At 45.6% G+C, this 26,760-nt stretch overlaps 1 protein-coding gene across 2 annotated transcripts; it reads right to left on the bottom strand.

Moving 5' to 3' along the window:
* Window positions 1-307: 307 nt before the first annotated feature.
* Window positions 308-26,656, bottom strand: IFT20 (intraflagellar transport 20). 2 transcript variants are annotated; one of them, XM_068270243.1, is made up of 5 exons: window positions 26,549-26,656; window positions 22,056-22,187; window positions 20,584-20,669; window positions 16,113-16,216; window positions 308-6,236 (listed from the first exon to the last, which is right to left on the bottom strand). In XM_068270243.1, the coding sequence occupies exons 2-5, from the start codon at window positions 22,180-22,182 to the stop codon at window positions 6,155-6,157; spliced, it is 399 nt and encodes a 132-aa protein (XP_068126344.1). In that variant the 5' UTR covers window positions 22,183-22,187; window positions 26,549-26,656; the 3' UTR covers window positions 308-6,154. The 2 variants fall into 2 exon arrangements, with proteins under 2 accessions (XP_068126344.1, XP_068126345.1); XM_068270244.1 differs by having other exon boundaries at window positions 26,538-26,637.
* Window positions 26,657-26,760: the final 104 nt, after the last annotated feature.

Below are 26,760 nucleotides of genomic sequence, written 5' to 3'. Positions count from 1 at the left end.
TAGACCATGAATACACATGCAGCAAATCAGGTGTTTCTGAAATTATTGTCAGATCTGACAAAATTAGCTGCATGCTTGTTTCTGGTGTTATTCAGACACTACTGCATCCAAATAGACCAGCAGGGCTGCCAGGCTACTGGTATTGTTTAAAAAGGAAAAAAAAATGGCAGCCTCCATATTCTTACTTCAGTTGCCCTTTAAATTTGGACAAATCAAATGCAGCTGCAAACAGCAACAAAACTCTGATAGTTATAAAAATCTACACCTTAACATTGAATAAAACAAAAACATCATACAGTAGAGAAGATAAAATTGATGCATCTTTATACAGTCCATGCAAATTAAATAATACACATAAGGCACTCCATTATAAAATGCAGCCAAATACACTCACATAAAATAGGTCAAACTAACTAAACCAGTTAACTGGTTAGATGATGGTCTGTGATGTTACTTGTAGAGACCAGACCTTGAAGAAGGCAAAACGCCCCTCATTGCAGCATCACTACAAGTAACCATCACAGGAGCAAATGTTATACATACCTGACAATGAATAGTGAGATGTACATGGTACACGCATATAAGCACAGCAAATTAATAAAATATAATGCCATTTACTACAACACTGAAATGCAAAATGCAGTCTGCTTAAATGACAATGAAAGAAATGTTATGCAGTAACCAAAAACAGCCAATCACAGTTCAGTTTCCCATAGCCTTGCTGATGTGGACCAGAGCACACGAGAAGCATCTAATCACAGCCTTACAAATGCATCCCTTGGCTGGACTGATCACATGCATCTCTGAGAGTTCTGCTTCCAGCAACTACACTTCTGGCTGCTGATGCACAACAGAATTGCTCTCTTCAATGCATTATACATAAATAAGTTGCAGGCTCATGATTTTCAGTCATATTCCAGAACCCAGTTTTAAAAGTATTTTTTTTCCTTGCATGTTAATAAAACTTAAACCAAATGAACATTTGTGGTTCTACCAATGAGCAAAGTTGGTCTAGATTCTTGGCCAGCCAGTGACCAGTTTTTCCAAAATAAAATGAGTCTGCTAAAGACAAATCAGGTGAAAGATGTACAGTATTCATATGCAGCTGAATGAGAGGAATCCTTGTCTGTCACCTCTCTGTAAGGTGCCTGTATACAAATGCCAGGTACACTAGAGTGGTAGATGTCTATGCATATGGTTGGATCTCTAAGGGCTGGCTCACCTTGGGGTGTTTTTCAGCAACATTTCAGCGCTTTTGCTGATTGCCAGCGAACAGCAAAGTGTTGTGACAATGTATGCGTATGGGACCAGTCTCACTGCATTGTGTGAGATTTGTAAAAATTTCAAAACGCAGAATTTCAGGTACCATCACATTGTGGTTCTCGTTCCCCCGAACAAGATCGCTACTCGCAATTGCTGATAGAATCACAACTCAAGTAATTGCGATTCTAATGTGAACCCATCCTAAAGCCCCGGTCACAAGTATGAGAAATGTCAACCGGACGGGAAAGACTCCTGACATCTTAGGCGGCATTGCAGGATCGAGGCATCACTAGCTTACAGGCTAGCGATGTGTTTTGTACCCATGCAGGGGAAAGGAGGACCGATGAAGTGGGGCAGGAGTGATCTCATGTGGCAGGTAGAGTAAGTAGGAGGACCATGCTCTCAACTGCTGTTGCACGGCCACATGTTGCTGTACAAACTGGATCCTTGGCAGGGGTGGTCATTATTGGCCGCTTCAGCCAAGTTTCATCTTGCGTATGTACAGAGCTTAACACATGGCCATGGAGTCATTGGACAGGTACAGCAATGTCAAAAATGAATTCACCAAGCACATGTCAATTTTCCCAAGAAAATGAAGTGGTTTACTGATGTATAAAACTATGTTTAATTCAGGATAATCCTTTGTGAAATTTAATAGGTCACCATCTCATCCAAGAGATCAGTTTGACTGCTGTGGCGCCACCTGTAGTTAAAATCTGGCTGGACCCTGACAGAATAGATGTAACTACACCAACTCTTGCAGCCATCGCGTGCACAAACCGCTGCTAGACCAGTGACAGCTGACTTCTGTGCACTAATCAGGAGCCAATGAAGTCACAGAAGTCATCACAGTGATCACAGAGTGAAAATGAAAAAAACCCAAAACATCTGGTCCTTAAAGAAAACCTGAACTGAAAATTAAAAGTCAAAATAAACATACACAAGTGTCCCATTTGTCCACTGTGATCAATGGAATTCTCCATCCTCCATTTTGAAAATGGCCATTACCCCATAACAGCTTCCTGGTTAGCACACTGTTAAACTGTAACATCACCCACCTGAACCATAGAGAAACATGGACATTACCTGGCACGTCAGTTGTCTTCTCAGCTATAACTGACAGCAACTGATCTCTTTCAGTTCTGACAAAATGTTGTCAGAATTGGAAGGGATTATTGCAATAAGAAAATGGTGAGCTTCTGAGAGGAACTGATGGCAAGGTAACCATGTAATGTTTATTTGAAGTTACTTCATGTATTTTTTTTAAATAAACTTTTTACTCAGTACAGGTTCCCCTTTAAGGGGGCAGAGCCGCATGGCCCTAAGAAAGGGGGGGGGGGGGTGGAATAAAGGAGATTTCTACCCAGTGTTATCAGACTGTGACCATCAAGAGTTCTGTAGCATGGAAATTCCTGGGTTTTTTTTTGGCATAGAAGATAGTCACCAGTGCCCTATATTAGACTTCTAAGGAACTAATAGTGGTACCCTTTAAACTGGATGTACAGTGGAGCACCAATGCCAGGTCTTCAACACTTCAGAACCCCCAATAGCTGAGGTAAAGGCAAGTATAGCTTTTAGCATCACTCTTACCACCCAAAGCCCACCCACTGATAGAACACTGAGAAGAATTCCTTTTCAAAGTAAATTGTTACAAAACGCATGCTTCAAGTAAATTACCTTCTGCATCTCAGAGTAACAGACATGCTTGCCACAGAATGCTAATATGGATTCTTCTTCTTCTTCTTCTTCTTCTTTCCCATAGTTGGGCTCTGCTGCGTTATCTGCTGCATGGGAGCTGCCATCTTGTTGATGGTGTCAGCACTATGCATAGAATCAGCAGAATTTCCAGCAAATGTAACCAACTCTACTCTGCAGTTACATTAGCCTGTCAGTAGGAACAGTTAACAAGAAACAGCTTCTGTCTGTTAGTTAGTTGTTCACAAAACTACCGGTCAGATTTAATGTAATCATGAACAGACCATAAAAGATAATTAGCTCTTCATTTTTGCTCAGAACAATCTTAATTCTCCTACTTATAAAATGTTACAGTTTCCACCGGTTCTGGGAATGAAATGTCTTTTGATCCATAAAGGCATTGAAGAAATTGATAGACTTCACCTATCGTCTAGGTAAAGTAATAATAAAACAAGCATTTTTTTTTTTTAAAGGCAGACATATTGGATTAAAAAAAATAAATTCTTGCACCCAATGGCACTGCTATGTAGTCCATAGCAGCCAGTCAGATTCCAGTAAATAAAAGTCAGCACAGTGATATAATAATTCTGGTTGTTATGAGTTACCACATATGGATCTGGACCTTATGTCCTCAGACAAGACAATATATATCGCGCTTTTCTCCTGGCGGACTCAAATCGCCAGAGCTGCAGCCACTAGGACACGCTCTACAGGGAGTAGCAGTGATAGGGAGTCTTGCCCAAGGTCTCCTTATTGAATAGGTGCTGGCTTACTGAACAGGAAGAGCCAAGATTCCCACTCAACCGAAACTGCTCTCACCAAAGTGGTCAACGACCTTGCCTTAGCTAAAGCTGAAGGTAAATACTCCATTCTCCTCCTCCTTGACCTGTCAGCAGCTTTTGACACAGTAGATCATCCCCTACTCCTCCAGTCCCTCCAGTCCTTGGGCATTCACGATCTTGCCCTGTCCTGGCTTTCATCCTACCTCTCCAACCGCTCCTTCACGACCGTCTTCAATGAGTCCTCTTCCACCCCCAACCACCTCTCGATAGGAGTCCCCCAAGGTTCGGTCCTTGGCCCCCTACTGTTCACCCTATACACATCCTCCATTGGCAAGGTTATCTCCTCCATGGGTTTTAACTATCATCTGTATGCAGATGACACCCAGATCTACCTCCACACCCCTGACATATCCACCACTACCATGGACAAGGTCTCCTCCTGCCTATCAGCCATCTCCTCCTGGATGTCCGCTAGGTTCCTGAAACTAAATCTAGACAAAACTGAATTTATGATCTTCCCACCCGGCCATCCACGAACCTCCCAGATGTGCATGTCACTGTTAACCACACTACCATTCGCCCTACCTCTCAAGCCCGCTGTCTGGGTGTCACCCTGGACTCCGCACTCTCCTTCACTTCCCACATCCAAAACCTCACTAAGTCCTGCAACTTCCACCTTCATAACATCTGTCAGATTCGCCCTTTCCTGACCTCTGCCACCACCAAACTCCTCATCCATGCCCTCATAATTTCCTGCCTTGACTACTGCAATGACCTGCTGTCTGGTCTCCCTATGACCCGAACAGCCCCACTGCAGTCCATCATGAATGCGGCAGCCAGAATTATCCACTGCTCCCATCACTCCACCACGGCGGATCCTCTCCTAGAATCCCTCCACTGGCTTCCTATCCAGTCCAGAATCAGATTCAAGATACTGTGTCTGACCTACAAATCTGTCCACAAAACCTGTCCAACCTACATTTCCGATCTTACTCAGAGGTACACACCTAGCCGCTCACTCCGCTCTTCCAATGAACTTCGCCTAACCGCCCCCCGAATCACCCAGTCCCATGCACGCCTCCAGGACTTCTCAAGAGCTGCTCCAACACTATGGAACTCCCTACCTCCACCCATTAGGGCAGCCCCCTCCTTCAACATCTTCAAGAAAGCCCTCAAAACTCACCTTTTCACTCTGGCCTACCACCCCTCACAAGTGCTCTAAACCTACAGCTGAACTCTGGTCCCCTACCATTCGTGTCCTTACCTCTCCCTCTAGATTGTAAGCCTTTGGGCAGGGTCCTCCTCCTTTTGTGTCCTACCTGATCTTGCACCTCCATTACTGTGTACCCATGCACCTCCATTACTGTGCACCCATGCTATGCATCTAAGTGAACCTAACCTGCCTAATCTCCATGCTCCATGCAGTGACTGACTAAGCAATACCTTGTACTCATACTATGGTGTGTGATCTGGTTTTCTAGTATTCCTGTATTGTCATATTGCTGTATGTCACCCCTAAATATTGTCTGTAACCTAAATTAATGTTCAGCGCTGCGTAATATGTTGGCGCTTTATAAATACAATTATTAATAATAATAAGATTCAAACCCTGGTCTCCTGTGTCAGAGGAAGAGCCCTTAACCATTACACTATCCAGCCAATGGAGTCATGTGACCAGAGCTGGAGGGGAAGATGCAGAAGCAGAAAGGCAAGTACTCGATCACTTCCTTTCTCCGCTAACTTGCTAGTGCGCTGCATAAAACAGAAGGGTGTACATGGCATGAATCTATAGGACCATAGTAGGCTAGACTACCGCTGCGTACATATCTAGGAATGTTGCCAGAAACCTTTGTCTGATTATGTCGGGCAATGGTTTAAGAACAATTCTTGTACAGACACACTGCTTGGTAAACTGTGGGCCATTCTATTCTGTTCTATGCAGAGGGGAGGATAAGCAGGAGCACGCCTCTGTGCGACTACCATCGCATCAGCCCGGGATAGTGCAGCTTGACCAATCACTGAAGGCAGCCACCAATGTTGGAGGAGGGAATGTCACCTCACCTGTACACATCCTAGATTTTCAGCCACAACAATCACAACTTGTTTCAGGCAATGAAAATCTGAGATGCATTTGTAGCTTAACACTCGATGAACAAACATACAATCCAGACCAGGGTATGTTATTATATTACAGGAATAAAGCTGAGTGTCTCAGATTGTAGAAATGGAGGACACCTTTCCAAGCCACTGCAATAAAAAAAAAGGAATATTTCATAACCAGAATGTCCGGTTTTAGAAATGATCTGGGTCCCATTAGGAAAACATGGGAATGATACAAGTTTGTGAGAAAAATTCCAATAAAAAAACAAAACAAAACAAAAAGCTCTTGTCATGTCTATAAAGGGTAAGAAGTGCTATTTCTGTAGGATGAATTGGTCGATGAATTCATTCTGCTCAGCTTCCACTTTACACAGAGCTTCATACTCTATCCGGTACCTGCAGGAGCAACAAGCAGAGTGTTAAGCACAGTTCAAGATCAATACGGCATGCATTGTGCAACACCATTGGCCAGAAGATGTCACAATTATTGTTGGTGTTCAAATTTGGCATATCGAATTTAGAACACCGAATACTCCTGAACCCCACACCTCAGCACCATTCAGTACCGAACAAGCAGACAGGGGAAGGGGCAGTGCACTTACTTGCGCTTCACGCGTATCACATGGCCCCAAAGCCGGAAGGAAGTATCGGAGTCACGCAAAGCACCACTAACTGAACTGCCCCTCCCCCCCGCCCATTTGTTTGGTGCTGAAATGGTGCCGGAGAGGATTCCGGTGTTCCAAATTCGATATGCCAAATTCAAACTCCAATGCTAGTCACACTATAACTCCTGGGCCCCTATTCCATCAACGTTTCTCCTGAGATGCTTTCACACGATATCAGTAATCAAATACCTTTTAAACCCCTAGCAAAGAAATACTCAAAATAAGTTTTATATTACATTTTTCTTTCCTACATTTTACTACTTTTTCATTTGTTAGATCTTGAAAAGTTATTTTGTAGGCAAAATTAAAAACTATCTCCAAGGAGAAAGCTCACAAGAAAAGATTTTCTCATTGGAGACCTTGTTGAGTGCTGAACAAAAAAACAAAACAAAATAATTGGGGCTTTTGAATAATAAGCAGCACACTCCTACTCCGTGCAGGTAATTATTTGTGACCAAAAATAGAACATTTTTGGGACATAGGTACTCCACAAGGGGTCAGGCAGATGAGCAGAAGCACCACCACACAGTAATTCGTGCATGAGCGTTACAGGATATAAACAAACAAAACTGCTACTAATTTCAAGGTCCTGAATATCAGCCTTAACACAGAGGGGGAAACTGCCAGCAACAGGAAAAGCATAATGCCAGCCCTTCGCCCCTCAGGTAATAAACGGTATCCTGTGCCACTGTGTAATTTGGATGACATTATGAGATACGCCCCCTGCTGTCCGTGTGTGGTGCAGCAATCTCACAACTCAACAAGTAGTAATTCTAGAAGAGTATCTGAATTTAAAGAGCAGCCACCCTTTATACAATAGAATTCAGATATGGATATCTCCTCCAGAGAAGGCTCTCTATCACTTCCACCAGGTCTGTAGCCTGAAGTCAGCAAACAAGCTGTTGTATGCAGCGTGGTTGTAGCAGGAATTTATATACTTTTATTAAGTTAAAAAAAAAAACAATATTGCCTTATTGTGTGACCACAGGTGCACTTTATAGGCAGTGGCTGTCACAGGGCATTGACAAGTCCCACAGCCGAGTTTTGGCATCTGCATATGGACCTCCAATCTAAGCACAGTGGAGCCAGCAATAGGTAGCTCTTCTGCACAGTTAATCAGGAAGCCCACTGGTCTTGAACAGAGGAGAATGCTGCAGCAAAATCCCCCACTGTCACAATAAATGAGTACCTGTCATGGCTGCTACCGTAAGGCATAGTTATAACAAACCTTTGTTTTTTCCGCAGCTCCATTTTCACTCTATTAGGGCTGGGGCCCACTAGAAAGAGCAAAATGTTTAGTGCTTTTTGTAGCGATCTTAGCATGTTCTGGAGTGATTTCTAATACGCCTTTGAATTTAATGCTAATGATTTGTCCAGTAATTGCGATTTCCTTTTTTGGCTCTGGCTAGTAAAATCACTGCACAATCTTTTAGTACAAGCAATTGAAAAAATGATTTTGCAGCGATCCTATACTTTGTATCAGAGCGCAATCGCTCAAAAAATGCTGCTGGACCTGTGACTGTGATTTGGGGTAATCGCAATCATTCCTGTGGAATCACCTCCATCGACTTTCATTAGCCTCCAACTTCCATTTCTCACACACAGCAATCTATATGGTCAGAGTGATCAGAGGTTGGTGTATTATTGTATAGTACTTACTATGGCATTACCATAAATTAAACTTCCTAAACAATTGCATATAATCATGTCCCCTTGCTAAGTGTAACAGTCACAAAGCATCACTTCACAACAGTGGGCAGTCATGCAAATACCCAACTCCAAGTTAGGAAATAAATCCAAAGCCAGTGGATTTATAGCACACCGACAGCCTTTGCATACTGAGAATTATACATTCACCTTCAGTACAGCGGTGTTGGGGATTTGTACCATTCTGTGTGCAGAGAAGTGATATGGGGTACACAGCTGCACTGGGGTAACCATGTGAGTGACAGCAGAGGGACTGCGAGGGGGCACCAGTCTGTCAGTGGTGAGAATCTGCCATTTGCTGCAACTGGTACATAGCTTTTCATTGTTAAAAGTTTTAAACCAAAAGAAATGTTCTCTCACATTTCCCAGACACTGACACAACATTGGGCCAGAGTTTATCACACTGACACAGCCCAAGCAAGGTTATCTGGTGACCACACAGCTTGGGCTGCACTTTGAGCTCTATTGTAGTTCAATATTTCTCTGTGTAACACATCAAAGGCTAATTGCAAAACAGCAATAGCAGAACGTGCACAAATTCCTCCCTTTTCACAGACTGGATTCACAACCACCAAGTCATGGTCAGTGCTGTAACAATAGTAATCGGTGGCACTCAGAGTATTTTAATAACAAGATAAAGTACTTTAAAAACACAACTATTAAGTCAATATTTCCCCTCTGCTCCAAAAGGTTAGCCACAACCAAGTTCAAACAAAAGCTTGTTTAACTACCTAACGACCGTGTCACGTCAATAGGCGTGGCCGCGGCGGCAGCAACAGGACCGCCTAACGGCAATTGGCGTCAAGTCCTGGAGCTGTGATTTCCCAGGGACGGCCGCGCACATGCGCGATCGTTCCCTGCCGGTTCACGGAGCTCCGCTCCATGATCAGCCTGCTAGCTGCCGATCGCGGCTAACGGGCTGTTTGTAAATTAAAGGGGAAATAAATCCCCTTTGTTTACATCCGTACAGCGCTGCGCTCTCCAGAACGAGATAGGGGATCCCCGGCCTCTGATTGGCCGGGGATCGCCGTCCTCTCATAGGCTGATGCCTATGACGCCGTCCTCTCATAGGCTGATCGCCATCCTGTTCAATCCTGTAGGCGGAGGGGAGGGAGGAAGGAGAGGGAGGGAGGGAGGGGGATGGAGGGAAAGAGAGCCTCTATGAGGCGAAAAAAAAAAAATAAAGTGCAGCAGCGATCGGACATCTCTGGCGGCATGTCCCCTTAGGGACAAAAATAGGAGGCGAGTCCGATCTCCATACTTCTTAGCTGGGCTGTGCAGGAGGCTGAAAAGCCTGCACAGCCCAGTGAAGCAAAAAAATTACCTGGTCTTTAGGGGAGTTTAACACTGCGGTCCTCAAGTGGTTAAAAAGTGCTTGCAGGGTTTAATAGTGTTAATTCTCTGCTAAAATCATCATTGGTCCCTGAAATGTGCAGTGCCGAGCTCCTTATGCTTCATACACACTTGAGATAAAAGTCTTTGGAAAATGCAAGATCACAGACCAATTTTACCCCCTTCCATGTAGTATGCGAGCCATACTCTACACAGTCTATTCTATGGAGCTGCACTCCCCATCAGATAAAATCTTTGCAAGATGCTGCACACAAAGATGCCCGTACACATTTAAAAGATCATTATCTGCAAAAGATCCATTCCTGCAAAATACATTCATAGTCTATGAGATCTGCAGATCCTCATACACACCTTGTTTAACAGACAATCATCTGCAGATCAGATCCACCAGGATGGATTTTCAGATCTGCAGATGATTGCCGGATATGCAGATGAAGTCTGTTAAACAAGGTGTGTATGAGGATCTGCAGATCTCATAAACTATGAATGCATTTTGCAGGAATGGATTTTTTGCAGGAACAGATCTTTTGCAGATAATGATCTTTTGAGTGTGTACGGGCATCTTTGTGTGCAGCATCTTGCAAAAATTTTTTCTGATGGGGAGTGCAGCTCCATAGAATAGACTGTGTAGAGTATGGCTCTCATACTACATGGAAGGGGGTAAAATTGGTCTGTGATCTTGCATTTTCCAAAGACTTATCTCAAGTGTGTATGAAGCATTAGGCTGCAGGCGATTGTTCTTTTATCTCTGAATGCAGGAGATACAGCTTCTGAGTGAAAAGAAAACCGTGCAGACTGAAAACAGCAGTGCTCTGCTTACTGACTGAACTGTATATTACAATTTTATGTAAGTTGGCAGCTTTCACCCTACCGCATGTGACCAAGGGAGGAGGAGGAATTGTGATTTTTACTTGCAAAACTTCAAGGCTCGGCTCAAATCAGAAGACACAAATGAACATTTTTGTCTGTTTTACAGGATCCTAATGGATCACAATTACTGCACACTGATTCTACGTTAGTAAAAGGATCCGTTCTCACTTGTCAGTCCGCAAAGCAAAAATCTGACCTGCATAATTCCAGAAAGTGGATGTGGTGGAAACGCATCTGGACTCCAACCGGACCACAACTCACCATTGGAGAGGAAACTGTACTGCCCGCTCCAGCTGGCTGTTGGCATTCTGGGTTGATGTGGAGATCATTAAAGGGAACCAGAGACTTTGGGGGAAAGGTTTTATACATACCTGGGGCTTGCTCCAGCCCCATAAGCCTGGATCGCTCCCACGCCGCCGTCCTCCGCTGCCTGGATCCGCCGGTACCGGGTCCCGTCATTTCCGCGAGTCGGCCAGTTGGCTGGCGGACGCGGCCAATTGTCCGCATCACAGGGCCTCCCTCCATATACCTACGCGTGCGGCTGCAAACTGCGCAGCCGCATGCGTAAGGGTATGGAGGGAGCCCCTGTGCATGCGGACAATTGGTCGCATCCGCCGGAAGTGACGGGGCCCGGTACCGGCGATACAGGAAGCGGAGGATTGCGGCGTGGGAGCGATCCGTGCTTATGGGGCTGGAGGAAGCCCCAGGTATGTATAAAACCTTTTCCTATTTTTCCCTATCCTTCCTCTCTGGTTCCCTTTAAGTATCATATATACAGTACCTCCTCAAAGTAGCTGTAAAGATACAGCCTCCCACAGATGTTTCAGTAGCAGCAGAGTATTGTACCGTGTTAGTTGTTTCAGGGGAGCTTTACAGTGGTATTCTCATGTTCACCTTCATTATCTGCACATTAGGTTTGATTAGTCTAATTCGACTGACCTGATGTGCAGAAAACGGATCACTGGTCACGCATAAGAAGAGGCAACAATTGCTTTGTACAGATTTCTTATTTAAGGTATGTTCTCTGGAAGATCTCTGTAGAGGACCATTGCTTAGAGAAGGGGTAGGGAGCCAGATGTGGCTCTTTTAATGGCTACATCTGGCTCACAGACAAATCAGTAGGGGTCGATTCACTAAGCTGCACTGCTCAAGCAGCGCGGCTTAGTGTGGCAGCGCAAGTAAAACTGTTGTAGCCTGCACTACTAACTTACTCGCACTCCCCCCAAAACTAACAGCTGCCCCAATTGTCCCACTCTGAACCCTGTCAGGTCCAGTGACTTTTTAGACCGAGATCCCCACACTTTCATTGGCCCAATAGGCTGCCTGTCACTTGACACGCAGCCTATTGGGCCAAGGTGCAAGGATCTCTAAAAAGTGAATCAACCCCCAAGCTAGCTAATTGTACAAGCTGTTAGTCGGTATTTCTCCTGTCTGGCTCTCGGGGAAATTGCTGTTTTCACAGGTGCGGTAGAAGTACGGTAAATTACCAAAGCCTTTTGACAAAAACCTGTTCTTAAAGGACTGAAGTGAGAATATGGAGGCTGCCATATTTACAGTGGGTTGCAAAAGTATTCGGCCCCCTTGAGGTTTTCCACATTTTGTCATATAACTGCCACAAACTTGAATCAATTTTATTGGAATTCCACATGAAAGACCAATACAAAGTGGTGTACACATGAGAAGTGGAACGAAAATCATACATAATTCCAAACATTTTTTACAAATAAACAACTGCAAAGTGGGGTGTGCATAATTATTCGGTCCGCTTTGATCTGAGTGCAGTCAGTTGCCTATAGACATTGCCTGATGAGTGCTAATGACTAAATAGAGTGCACCTGTGTGTAATCTAATGTCAGTACAAATACAGCTGCTCTGTGACGGCCTCAGAGGTTGTCTAAGAGAATATTGGGAGCAACAACACCGTGAAGTCCAAAGAACACACAAGACAGGTCAGGGATCAAGTTATTGAGAAATTTAAAGCAGGCATAGGCTACAAAAAGATTTCCAAAGCCTTGAACATCCCAAGCGATCATTCTGTTCAAGCGATCATTCAGAAATGGAAGGAGTATGGCACAACTGTACACCTACCAAGACAAGGCCATCCACCTAAACTCACAGGCCGAACAAGTAGAGCGCTGATCAGACATGCAGTCAAGAGGCCCATGGTGACTCTGGACGAGCTGCAGAGATCTATAGCTCAGGTGGGAGACTCTGTCCATGGGACAACTATTAGTCATGCACTGTACAAAGTTGGCCTTTATGGAAGAGTGGCAAGAAGAAAGGCATTGTTAACAGAAAGCATAAGAAGTCCCGTTTGCAGTTTGCCACAAGCCATGTGGGGGACACAGCAACCATGTGGAAGAAGGTGCTCTGGTCAGATGAGACCAAAGTGGAACTTTTTGGCCAAAATGCAAAACGCTATGTGTGGCGGAAAACTAACACTGCACATCACTCTGGACACACCATCCCCACTGTCAAATATGGTGGTGGCAGCATCATGCTCTGGGGGTGCTTCTCTTCAGCAGGGACAGGGAAGCTGGTCAGAGTTGATGGGAAGATGGATGGAGCCAAATACAGGGCAAACTTGGAAGAAAACCTCTTGGAGACTGCAAAAGACTTGAGACTGGGGCGGAGGTTCACCTTCCAGCAGGACAATGACCCTAAACATAAAGCCAGGGCAACAATGGAATGCTTTAAAGAGACTCTGTAACATCAAAAACCTCCCCTGGGGGGTACTCACCTCGGGTGGGGGAAGCCTCCGGATCCTAATGAGGCTTTCCACGCCGTCCTCTGTCCCACGGGGGTCTTGCTGCAGCCCTCCGAACAGCCGGCGACAGACCCAACTGTAGATTCAATATTTACCTTTGCTGGCTCCAGCGGGGGCGCTGTGGCTGCTTTCGGCTCAGAAATAGACGGAAATACCCGATCTCCGTCGGGTCCGCTCTACTGCGCAGGCGCCGGAAACTTGCACCTGCGCAGTAGAGCAGACCCGACGGCGATCGGGTATTTCCGCCTACTTCGGAGCCGACAGCCGTCAGAGCGCCTGCGCAGGAGCCGGGAAGGTAAATATTGACGTCACCGCTGCACGGAGGGCTGCAGCGAGACCCCTGAGGGACGGAGGACGGCGTGGGAAGCCTCATTAGGATCTGGAGGCTTCCCCCACCCGAGGTGAGTACCCCCCAGGGGACGTTTTGACGTTACAGTTCCTCTTTAAAACAAAACATATCTATGGCTATCATTCATAAAGGAGCTGTCGGTACGGGGAATCAGTGCGGGAAAACACCGCTGGCGGTGTTTTAGACTTCTGGGTGGGCATTCATAAAAAAACATCCAGGTGCGGTGGCAGTGCGGAGATTCCCCGAACTAGGCAGGCGGTAGGCAGGCGGAGACACGGAAGCTGCCGAGTTGATACATTTCTCCGTGTTCCGCTCTGCTGCAGCTGCCTGGGAGGTCTGTGTGTCTCCATTCACTTGCATTGGTATTGCCACATCACAGGGAGCGGTACTTCCCGACCTCTCACCGCTTGCGGTGATCTTTATGAATGAACATTTTTCTACATTTGTTCGGATAATCACCGCACAAGGCGGTGATTTATCACTCTGCTCGGTAGTGTCATTTTTTTATGCGGAAAGAGGCTTTATGAATACTGACTTTGCCGAGTGGTCGGTAAAGTCAGCTGTTTTTAGCATTTCCGCATGCGGAAATGCTTTATGAATGATATCTATGTGTTAGAATGGCCCAGTCAAAGTCCAGATCTAAATCCAATCGAGAATCTGTGGCAAGATCTGAAACTTGCTGTTCATAAACGCTGTCCATCTAATCTGACTGAGCTGGAGCTGTTTTGCAAAGAAGAATGGGCAAGGATTTCAGTCTCTAGATGTGCAAAGCTGGTAGAGACATACCCTAAAAGAATGGCAGCTGTAATTGCAGCAAAAGGTGGTTCTACAAAGTATTGACTCAGGGGGCCGAATAATTACGCACACCCCACTTTGCAGTTATTTATTTGTAAAAAATGTTTGGAATGATGTATGATTTTCAATCCACTTCTCACATGTACACCACTTTGTATTGGTCTTTCATGTGGAATTCCAATAAAAATTATGCATGTTTGTGGCAGTAATGTGACAAAATGTGGAAAACTTCAAGGGGGCCGAATACTTTTGCAACCCATTGTACTTCTTTTTAAACAATACCAGTTGCCTGGCTGTCCTGCTGATCTATTTGTCTGGAGAAGTGTCTGAATCACACCAGAAATAAGCATACAGCTAATCTTGTCAGATCTGACAATGTCAGAAACACCTGATCTGCTGCATGCTGGCTCTGGGTCCATGGCTAAAAGTATTAGAGGCAGAGGATCAGCAGAATAGCCAGGCAACTGGTATTGCTTAAAAGGAAATAAATATGGCAGCTTCTATATCCCTCTTGCTTCAGTTGTCCTTTAAAGAGGAACTCCAGTGAAAATAAGGTAATAAAAAAGTGCTCAATTTTTACAATAATTATGTATAAATGATTTAGTCAGTGTTTGCTCATTGTAAAATATTTCCTCTCCCTGATTTACATTGTGACATTTATCACATGGTGACATTTTTACTGCTGGCAGGTGATGTGACTGGAAGGAGATGCTGCTTGCAGTTGGCAGTTGGAAACAGCTGTTATTTCCCACAATGCAACAAGGCTCCCACAGTGTGATGTCAGTACCTCAGTGCTGTGAGGCGCTGATATCACACTGTGGGAGGGGTTTCACCACAATATTAGCCATACAGAGCCCCCTGATGATCCGTTTGAGAAAAGGAATAGATTTCTCATGGGAAAGGGGGAATCGGCTACTGATTGGGATGAAGTTCAATTCTTGATTACGGTTTCTCTTTAACATCAGAGCAGTGTGGGGTGTCTCTGTGTTGTTACAAGCTGTTCCATTCAGTGAGGGCATTGCGAGGCATCCTGACACCCTTTATGTACATGTTTTGTTATACTGTCTCTGCTTGCTTTGAATCTGCTCTGAATCTGTCTATTAGTCTTTAACATTCTATTTAATTGCCACAGCTTAGATTAACCTCCAAGAAACTTTACACATGCTATGCTTAGGTGATTTTTCGTCCTAGCTCCTACATACCTTCAAACAGGTACCCAAGAGGTTAAACAGACACACAGCCTGAGGGATTCAGGGGATGCCTGTTTTGTTCCGCTCTTGCTCTGCTGCTGCCTGGAGGGTTGAAAAGCATGTCCCGCCGGTGAAGGCTGCGGGTCCTATTAGATTCCATCATACAGACTTGCAGAAGACAGGGGCCGTTCCTATTGGCTCCCTGCTCCTGTCAGTCACAGCTATCACTGCTTTTGCATGCGAATCACACCCCCAGCACAGTCTCCTCACACAGACTCCGCACTCTTTTCACTACTTCAAAGCTGACGATATTTCTTTGTGGCTTTACTGCGTGTTGGCTGTATAAATTGACATTTACTGACGTGTTGAGGTAATTACCGCACAAGTCTGTAATTTACCTCACTGCTTGGTAATTTCAGCTTTTCATGTGGTAACAGCTTTTATGAATTTACATTTTCCTAAGGGCTCTGTAACATCAGCTGTTTTCTGCATTACCGAATGTAGTAATGCTTTATGAATTGTCTTTTAGTACTCAAGGCACAGCTATAAAATTAATACCAAAAAACAGGCTCCCACCTCTCTAGCTGCAGCTTCTTCTCTGCTATAAGTGCATGCAGTTGTTGCTGCTGTGCTTCCCTTTGCTTAGCAATGGATTTCAATAGATTACGGGCACCGATGGCCTAAACAAAACAAAAAAACAAGCAAATACCATGTTACATGAGGATAAGAACATCTTCCGCGCCAAGACGAATCTATCCCCATCTTCAGTGGAGTATCATATAACTGTGCCTGCTACATACAACAGTACACACAGCACCTCTCTCCACCACTCCACCACTGTGCCTGCAACATACAACAGTACATACAGCACCTCTCTCCACCACTGTTCCTGCTACATACAGCAGTACACACAGCACCTCTCTCCACCACTGTGCCTGCTACATACAGCAGTACACACAGCACCTCTCTCCACCACTGTGCCTGCTACATACACCAGTACATACACACCTCTCTCCACCACTGTGCCTGCTACATACAGCAGTACATACACACCTCTCTCCACCACTGTGCCTGCTACATACAACAGTACACACAGCACCTCTCTCCACCACTCCACCACTGTGCCTGCAACATACAACAGTACATACAGCACCTCTCTCCACCACTGTGCCTGCTACATACAACAGTACACACAGCACCTCTCTCCACCACTCCACCACTGTGCCTGCAACATACAACAGTACATACAGCACCTCTCTCCACCACTGTTCCTGCTACATACAGCAGTACACACAGCACCTCTCTCCACCACTGTGCCTGCTACATACAGCAGTACACACAGCACCTCTCTCCACCACTGTGCCTGCTACATACAACAGTACACACAGCACCTCTCTCCACCACTGTGCCTGCTACATACAGCAGTACACACAGCACCTCTCTCCACCACTGCGCCTGCTACATACAGCAGTACATACACACCTCTCTCCACCACTGTGCCTGCTACATACAACAGTACATACACACCTCTCTCCACCACTGTGCCTGCTACATACAACAGTACACACAGCACCTCTCTCCACCACTGTGCCTGCAACATACAGCAGTACATACACACCTCTCTCCACCACTGTGCCTGCAACATACAGCAGTACATACACACCTCTCTCCACCACTGTGCCTGCTACATACAGCAGTACACACAGCACCTCTCTCCACCACTGTTCCTGCTACATACAGCAGTACACACAGCACCTCTCTCCACCACTGTGCCTGCTACATACAACAGTACACACAGCACCTCTCTCCACCACTGTTCCTGCTACATACAGCAGTACATACAGTACCTCTCTCCACCACTGTGCCTGCTACATACAACAGTACACACAGTATCTCTCTCCACCACTGTGCCTGCTACATACAACAGAACACACAGCACCTCTCTCCACCACTGTGCCTGCTACATACAGCAGTACACACAGCACCTCTCTCCATCACTGTGCCTGCTACATACAACAGTACACACAGCACCTCTCTCCACCACTGTGCCTGCTACATACAACAGAACACACAGCACCTCTCTCCACCACTGTGCCTGCTCCATACAGCAGTACACACAGCACCTTTCTCCACCACTGTGCCTGCTACATACAACAGAACACACAGCACCTCTCTCCACCACTGTGCCTGCTACATACAACAGAACACACAGCACCTCTCTCCACCACTGTGCCTGCTACATACAACAGAACACACAGCACCTCTCTCCACCACTGTGCCTGCTACATACAACAGAACACACAGCACCTCTCTCCACCACTGTGCCTGCTACATACAGCAGTACACACAGTATCTCTCTCCACCACTGTGCCTGCTACATACAGCAGTACACACAGCACCTTTCTCCACCACTGTGCCTGCTACATACAACAGAACACATAGCACCTCTATCCACCACTGTGCCTGCTACATACAGCAGTACACACAGCACCTCTCTCCATCACTGTGCCTGCTACATACAACAGAACACATAGCACCTCTCTCCACCACTGTGCCTGCTACATACAGCAGTACACATAGCACCTCTCTCCACCACTGTGCATGCTACATACAACAGAACACACAGCACCTCTCTCCACCACTGTACCTGCTACATACAGCAGTACACACAGCACCTTTCTCCACCACTGTGCCTGCTACATACAACAGAACACACAGCACCTCTCTCCACCACTGTGCCTGCAACATACAGCAGTACATACACACCTCTCTCCACCACTGTGCCTGCTACATACAAAAGAACACACAGCACCTCTCTCCACCACTGTGCCTGCTACATACAACAGTGCACACAGTATATCTCTCCACCACTGTGCCTGCAACATACAGCACCTCTCTCCACCACTGTGCCTGCTACACACAGAACACACAGCACCTCTCTCCACCACTGTGCCTGCTACATACAACAGAACACACAGCACCTCTCTCCACCACTGTGCCTGCTACATACAACAGTACACACAGCACCTCTCTCCACCACTGTGCCTGCAACATACAGCAGTACATACAGTACCTCTCTCCACCACTGTGCCTGCTACATACAACATTACACACAGCATCTCTCTCCACCACTGTGCCTGCAACATACAGCAGTACATACAGTACCTCTCTCCACCACTGTGCCTGCTACATACAACAGTACACACAGCACCTCTCTCCACCACTGTGCCTGCTACATACAACAGAACACACAGCACCTCTCTCCACCACTGTGCATGCTACATACAACAGAACACACAGTACCTCTCTCCACCACTGTGCATGCTACATACAACAGAACACACAGCACCTCTCTCCACCACTGTGCATGCTACATACAACAGAACACACAGCACCTCTCTCCACCACTGTGCCTGCAACATACAGCAGTACATACAGTACCTCTCTCCACCACTGTGCATGCTACATACAACAGAACACACACAGCACCTTTCTCCACCACTGTGCCTGCTACATACAGCAGTACACACAGCACCTCTCTCCACCACTGTGCCTGATACATACAGCAGTACACACAGCACCTCTCTCCACCACTGTGCCTGCTACATACAGTACAGTCCTGGCCAAAAGTTTTGAGACTGTCAAAAATATTCGTTTTCACAAAGTTTGCTGCCAATCTGCTTTTAGATCTTTGTTTCCGTTGTTTATGTGATGTACTGAAATATAATTATAAGCACTTCATACGTTTCAAAGGCTTTTATTGACCATTACATGAGATTTATGCAAAGAGTCAGTATTTGCAGTGTTGACCCTTCTTTTTCAGGAGCTCTGCAATTTGACTGGGCATGCTCTCAATCAACTTCTGGGCCAAATCCTGACTGATAGCAACCCATTCTTTCATAAATCACTTCTTTGAGTTTCTCAGAATTAGTTGGTTTTTGTTTGTCCACCCGCCTCTTGAGAAATGACCAAAAGTTCTCAATGGGTTTAAGATCTGGGGATTTTCCAGGCCATGGACCCAAAATGTCAATGTTTTGGTCCCTGAGCCACTTAGTTATCACTTTTGCCTTATGACATGGTGCTCCATCGGGGTGGAAAATGCATTGTTCTTCACCAAACTGTTGTTGGATTGTTGAAAGAAGTTGCCGTTGGAGGGTGTTTTGGTACCATTCTTTATTCATGGCTGTGTTTTTTTGGCAAAATTGTGAGTGAGCCCACTCCCTTGGATGAGAAGCAACCTCACTACATACAACAGTACACACAGCACCTCTCTCCACCACTCTGCCTGCTACATACCCAGTATACACAGCACCTCTCTTCACCACTCTGCCTGCTACATACAGCAGTACATACACACCTCTCTCCACCACTGTGCCTGCTACATACAGCTTTACACACAGCACCTCTCTCCACCACTGTGCCTGCTACATACAGCAGTACATACACACCTCTCTCCACCACTGTGCCTACTACATACAACAGAACACACAGCACCTCTCTCCACCACTCTGCCTGCTACATACCCAGTACACACAGCACCTCTCTCCACCACTGTGCCTACTACATACAGCATTACACACAGCACCTCTCTTCACCACTGTGCCTGCTACATACACCAGTACATACACACCTCTCTCAACCACTCTGCCTGCTACATACCCAGTACACACAGCACCTCTCTCCACCACTGTGCCTAATACATACAACAGAACACACAGCACCTCTCCCCACTACTGTGCCTGCTACATACAGCAGGACACACAGCACCTCTCTCCACCACTGTGCCTGCTACATACACCAGTACATACACACCTCTCTCCACCACTGTGCCTACTACATACAACAGAACATACAGCACCTCTATTACTTTGACTGCTGCATACAAGAGATTCCCACAACACTATATTGGCTGCATATGATATCAACACAATATACATGCAGCAGAAATCAGATACACTGACTACAGCAAACATAAACCCAAAGCTTCCTGATTCTGTCATTATGTGTGAGAGAAAAATCACAGTACTGACAGATGATAACAGCTCACCTTCATCTTCTCATTCTCCGTCTCTTTAGCAAGCTGATCCACAAGATCAATCAATCCGCCCACTATTTTCTGAAAATCGCCTATTTCTGAAAACACAAGAAATATTTCTTTAAAAAAAATTACACGCTACAAATAAATAAATGCCGAATGTGACAATCTGTAATGTTGAAGACTCATATAACCTTATAGGATAAAACACAGAGTATTAGCATCAGAGAGAATGTTGGTACTGGAAGTGGTGCAGGGTCTACTATATGTTTTATATGTTCTATTCAACACAAGAGTTTAAAGGTGCACTTTCTAATGCTAGGTACACACTATGAGCTTTTCTGGCAAATTTACTGTCAAAATGATTATTTACAACATGTCTGATCTGATTTCTGATTGATTTTTGATCATCTTCCAATCGATTTCCAACTGTTTTCCATTCACTTCTATTGGAAATCAATTGGATAATGATCGGACATGTTGGAAACAATCGATCTGACAGTAAATGTGCCAGAATATCTCATAGTGTGTACCTAGCAAAATACATTAAGTTGTCCCAGATCAACTTAAAATTGCATTTCTGTCACAAAAACTACTTCTGATCTAACTTTTCCCCCCACTACTTCAATATAAAAACTGGCGATATTCAAATCTAATCATGGACTGTAACTCTTTTTCACCCTATAAATTTTTTTTTTATCAGTTGCTGCCACTGTCAACCTAGGTGAGAAGTCTCCATGTTTCCTATCTGGAGAGGAAGTGAGAGAAATTCCTACAACTGGAGGGTACAGGACAGCAAAACTAATCCAAGAGAGGTTGTAGCCCCTTATACACATTAATGTGAACTTAACTATTTTTTGCAGTCAAATGGGATTTAGGGGCTTGATTCACTAACTGGCGCTAAGTGTTAGCGCTGGAGTGAAAAGCCTTTTTCCCCCTGGTGCGCGCAAAGCTACTTTGCGTGCATCCAGCTTTGCGCGCATCCCCGCTCACTACACGCACAGCGCGGGGGTGCCTTTATTAGTGCGCGGTGTGACGATAACGTCGCACCCGCTGCCCCTTAAACATCGCACCATAACGGTGCATCGGGTGCACCTGAAACGACGCATTAATGCGCCACTTCGGGGGCACCCGATGCGCTGTTATCAAGGAGCAACGGGTGCGACGATATCATTACACCGCGCACTAATGTAGGCGCACCCGCACTGCGCACGCAGTATCCAATGTGTGTGGGCGCAAACCACCTAACGCCGTGGTTTGCGCACACTAACCGGCTTAGCGCCAGTTAGTGAATCAAGCCCTAGGTCTCACAAGTATGTTTATGCTCACTGTAGCCTGAAAAGGTACATTACTGCTATGGTGCAAAATCATCTCCCATGAGAAAATGTATTCTTTTCTTAGAGCGTCCCCTGAAGTGTATGTCATCGGTATAAGCATGTGGGAGAGCCATTGTCATTTCTGTGTGTGCAGAACAAGTGACTTACTGTCTACAAACTCTCTGCACTCTTCTTTCAGTTCTGCTGTTTGCTGGGCCACATCTGGATCCAAGATGCGCAGTTTGTTAAGCTCATCGAAGTGCAGGCCGGCTTCTGACAGTGAGTCTTTGGCCATAGTTCCTGTAAATAGCATGTGACGATTACAAATAACACAGAAAGGCCACAGATGGTGGGAAGACAGACATCTGCCATGCCTACAGTCTCACCATAATCTCCTCCCCAGTAAATCCAATAAATGTTGGCAGAGCTCCATTGATGAAAGCTTAAAGAGAACCTGTACTGAGTAAAAATATCTAAAATAAACACATGAGGTAACTTTAAATGAACATTACATAGTTACCTTGCCATCAGTTCCTCTCAGAAGCTCACCATTTTCTTCTTACAATAATTGCTTCCAGTTCTGACAATATTTTGTCAGATCTGAAATACCATATCAGTTGCGGTCAGTAAAATATCAGTTGCTGTCAATTATAGCTGAGAGAAAAACTGATGTACCAGGTAATGTCCATGTTTCCCTCTGGCTCAAGTGGGCGATGTTACAGTTTAACAGTGTGCTGACCAGAAAGCTGTTATAGGGTAATGGCCATTTTCAAAATGGAGGACGGAAAATTCCCTTGATCACAGTGGACAAACAGGACGCGAGAGAAGACAAAGAAATTGAGGAGTAGACTACACAGGAGGCAAGTATGACTTGTGTATGCTTATTTTGACTTTTAAATTTTCAGTTTAGGTTTTCTTTAATTTACTCACCTCAGTTGTTCAATGAAGTGAGCAGAGCAATGATAAAATACAGTTACCCATGAAAACCATATCTCAGATACGTGTATCTGGTCAAACACAGCTATATAGCAAAACCTTCCTGCTGGAGATAAAAACGCCCCAACTGCAACAGTGACTGGCTTGTAATGGCTGACACACCCAGTTTAGCAGCAATGTTGATCCAGTTTCTGCTAAAATCAATCATATCCACCACGATCAATGTAGTAAAAAAAATTAAACCAACGTAACAGACTTTTAAACGATTCTTATCACAGTACTAACTATTTTCCCTTTGGCGTTAAACATTGATCAATTCAGGGTTAAGCAGGAAATCTTGGTCAGATTATCCACGATTATAAAACCTTTTTAATATTTGTAGAAAACATTTTTCGGGCTGGAGCTCAAAAATGATACACTCAGCACTATATTAGGAACCCTTTACTAAACTGGGCCTCCCTTTGCCCTTAACCTCCTGAGCGGTCTGGACGAGCTCAGCTCGTCCATCACCGCCGGAGGCTGCCGCTCAGGCCCTGCTGGGCCGATTTTCTTCAAATAAAGTGCAGCACACGCAGCCGGCACTTTGCCAGCCGCGTGTGCTGCCTGATCGCCGCCGCTCTGCGGCGATTCGCCGCGAGCAGCGGCGAAAGAGGGCCCCCCTAGCCGCCTGAGCCCTGCGCAGCCGGAACAAAAAGTTCCGGCCAGCGCTAAGGGCTGGATCGGAGGCGGCTGACGTCAGGACGTCGGCTGACGTCCATGACGTCACTCCGCTCGTCGCTATGGCGACGATCTAAGCAAAACAAGGAAGGCCGCTCATTGCGGCCTTCCTTGTTTATTCTGGGCGCCGGAGGCGATCGGAAGAACGCCTCCGGAGCGCCCTCTAGTGGGCTTTCATGCAGCCAACTTTCAGTTGGCTGCATGAAATAGTTTTTTTTTTATTAAAAAAAAAACCCTCCCGCAGCCTCCCTGGCGATCTCAATAGAACGCCGGGGAGGTTAAAACAGCTACAATTATTCATGGCATGGAATCCACAAGATGTTGGAAACATTGCTGTGAGATTCTGCTTCAGGGTAGGAACACACTAGGCAGTGCGTGAAAGGTCGCGTTTTGTTGCATATGCGTTTGCCGTGCGTTTTCTGTGCGTTTGCGTTATTTTTCCCGCACATGCGTTTTTCTTGCATTTTGTGTGCATTTTAATGCATTTGTGGTTCCCATATATATTTGTATATGCGTTTTGCATGCGTTTTTTTAAAATGCGTTTTATGAAAATCACTAGGAAGTCAACAGGAAGCGGAAATACCAGGGCTGTGGAGTCGGAGTTGTAGCAATTTTGGGTACCCGGAGTTGGATTCGGTGATTTCCCAAACTGAGGAGTCGGAAGTCGGATGATCTTGTATAAAATCCACAAGATCCCAGAGGACCATAGCGTGACCTCCAGCTACTTTAAGTGGCCCTCCCTCTCCTTTAGGTGAAACTGGAGCACATACACTCTGGACTTTGTTCAGATATCACTTCAAACAAACCTGTACAATACTTCAAACAAATGTGACATCATCTTCATATGTAGGTAAAACAGATGACTATCACAGTATTTTACTCACAGTTTATGTCTGCTGCCTGTTTGGAGCCTTTTTGAAGCTGGTTTAGGCAGGGATGTCTGCAGTCTGGCATTCTACATTACCCTAACTATTCCCAGATCTCCCATTTAGAATAGAAGTGTGCCTAGAAACCTCAAAACTCTACCAAGGTCCTTGATGTCAGGTCCACCAACTGCATAGGAAAGGTACTGGTACTTTCATCAGTGTTAGCAGTAGTATCACTTCTCAACACATCTTCCCAGCAGGCTCTATGTCAAACTTACATACATTATACCGATCTTCCTGTCCAATGAATTGGCCTTCATCATCAAGCTAACATACATTACACTGACTTTGCTGTCTGTATTTTCACTAACACTAAACTTCCTCCTGATATGCCTAACACTATCCTCACCTCTCCTATGCCTAACGCTAACCTCCCTATCTTGTGCCTTACACTAACCTCCCCTCTCCTGTGCCTTACACTAACCTCCCCTCTCCTGTGCCTCACACTAACCTCCCCTCTCCTGTGCCTCACACTAACCTCCCCTCTCCTGTGCCTCACACTAACCTCCCCTCTCCTGTGCCTCACACTAACCTCCCCTCTACTGTGCCTCACACTAACTTCCCCTCTCCTATGCCTAACGCTATCCTCTCCTTTCCTGTACATAACACTAACCTCCCCTCTCCTGTGCCTAAAGCTAACATCCCCTCTCCTATGCCTAACACAGGGCTGTGGAGTCGAGGAGTCGGGGCAATTTTGGGCACCCGGAGTCGGAGTCGTTTATTTCATAAACTGAGGAGTCGGAGGTCGGATGATTTTTGTACAAAATCCACAGCCCTGTTAAGTATTAGAGTAAGGAGTCGGCGTCAGAGCCATTTTGGGTACCCGGAGTCGTGGTTTCATAAACTGAGGAGTCGGAGTCGAAAGATTTTTGTACCGACTCCACAGCCCTGCACTATAACAATAACATTTCTATAGCGCTTTTCTCCCATAGGACTAAAAGCGCTTAGGCCGCTCTCTCAGATTCAGTAGTTGGTACTAACCTGTCTTCTGCCAAACACTATCCTCCCCTCTTCTGTGCCTAACACTAATCTCTCCTGTGCCTAATTCTAACTTCATCTCCTGTGCCAACCACTGACCTTCTCTCCTGTCCCATAAACAAAAAGGCCTAGATTACACTGAGGCAGGGGACACACTTGTCTATTTTCGTGTGTGTCCCTTCCCTGAAGCGGTTTTCAGCAGCAATTGCCACTGATCAGCAAAGTGCTGTAACAAGATATTTCTATGGGTTCGTTGTCACTGCAGCATTTGCGGTTTGCATAAATCACACATGTGCATCACACATGCGCTGCACACAGAACTTTGGCAGTGATCACAAAGTGATTCTTGTTCCTCCTAACAAGAATCACAAAACGGAATTGCAAAAAATTAGTGCCACTCAATCGCCTAGCAATCTCTATGCATGGGCAGCATGGTGGTGTAGTGGTTAGCACTCTCGCCTTGCAGGGCTCGATTCTTGGTTCGTATCCCAGCCAGGTCAACATCTGCAAGGAGTTGTATGTTCTACCCATGTCTGCGTGGGTTTCCTCTGGGTACTCCGGTTTCCTCCCACATCCCAAAAAAATACAGATAAGTTAATTGACTTCCAACTAAATTGACCCTAGACCACGATACATACACTACATGGTACATAACATAGACATATAACTATGGTAGGGATTAGATTGTGAGCCCCTCTGAGGGACAGTTAGGTGACAAGACAATATACTCTGTACAGCACTGCGTAAGATGTTGGCGCTATATAAATACTAAATAATAATAATAGCAATCTATGCATCAAGTGGGAACCAGCCCTAACTTTTCCCTATGCACATAACCTGAAATGTGGGGGGTACCATGGGGGGTACCATGTGTCTGCCTCTATGTACTGCACACGTGCAGGGTACCTGAACTACAACAGGTACCCATTGAGGGGGGGTTAGGAGTGGTATTATAAGTGTTTCCAGAGAGACAGCTGCCATAATTGTCTCTCAGTTGGACCTCCAATTAGTTGTTGCCCCTGTCTGCAGCTGCTGTGGAACAGACAGTACTGTAGGCTGGTAGTGTATAACCTCATCCACAGCACAGCAGTACCTGCTTCTCACCTGATATCCCGGCTATCAGGCGCGCTGCCTCTCATCCAACTCCAGCTGCCACGGAGACAGCCGGCTAATGTTTACTGACGTCACTTCCCAAGATGCGGAGAGCTACCATAGAGACAATACCGGAAGTACTACCTTGCTGTAGCCATTTGATGAATGCTAGATCCTATGGGGCTGAAGGACCCCAGTGACGTCACTTGCCCACATGACAATCG

The sequence above is a fragment of the Hyperolius riggenbachi genome, chromosome 2 (assembly GCF_040937935.1).
Source record: "Hyperolius riggenbachi isolate aHypRig1 chromosome 2, aHypRig1.pri, whole genome shotgun sequence".
Taxonomy (NCBI): Eukaryota; Metazoa; Chordata; class Amphibia; order Anura; family Hyperoliidae; genus Hyperolius; species Hyperolius riggenbachi.
Note: the sequence above shows the minus strand (reverse complement) of the source record. Positions and strands in the feature narration are given on the sequence as shown.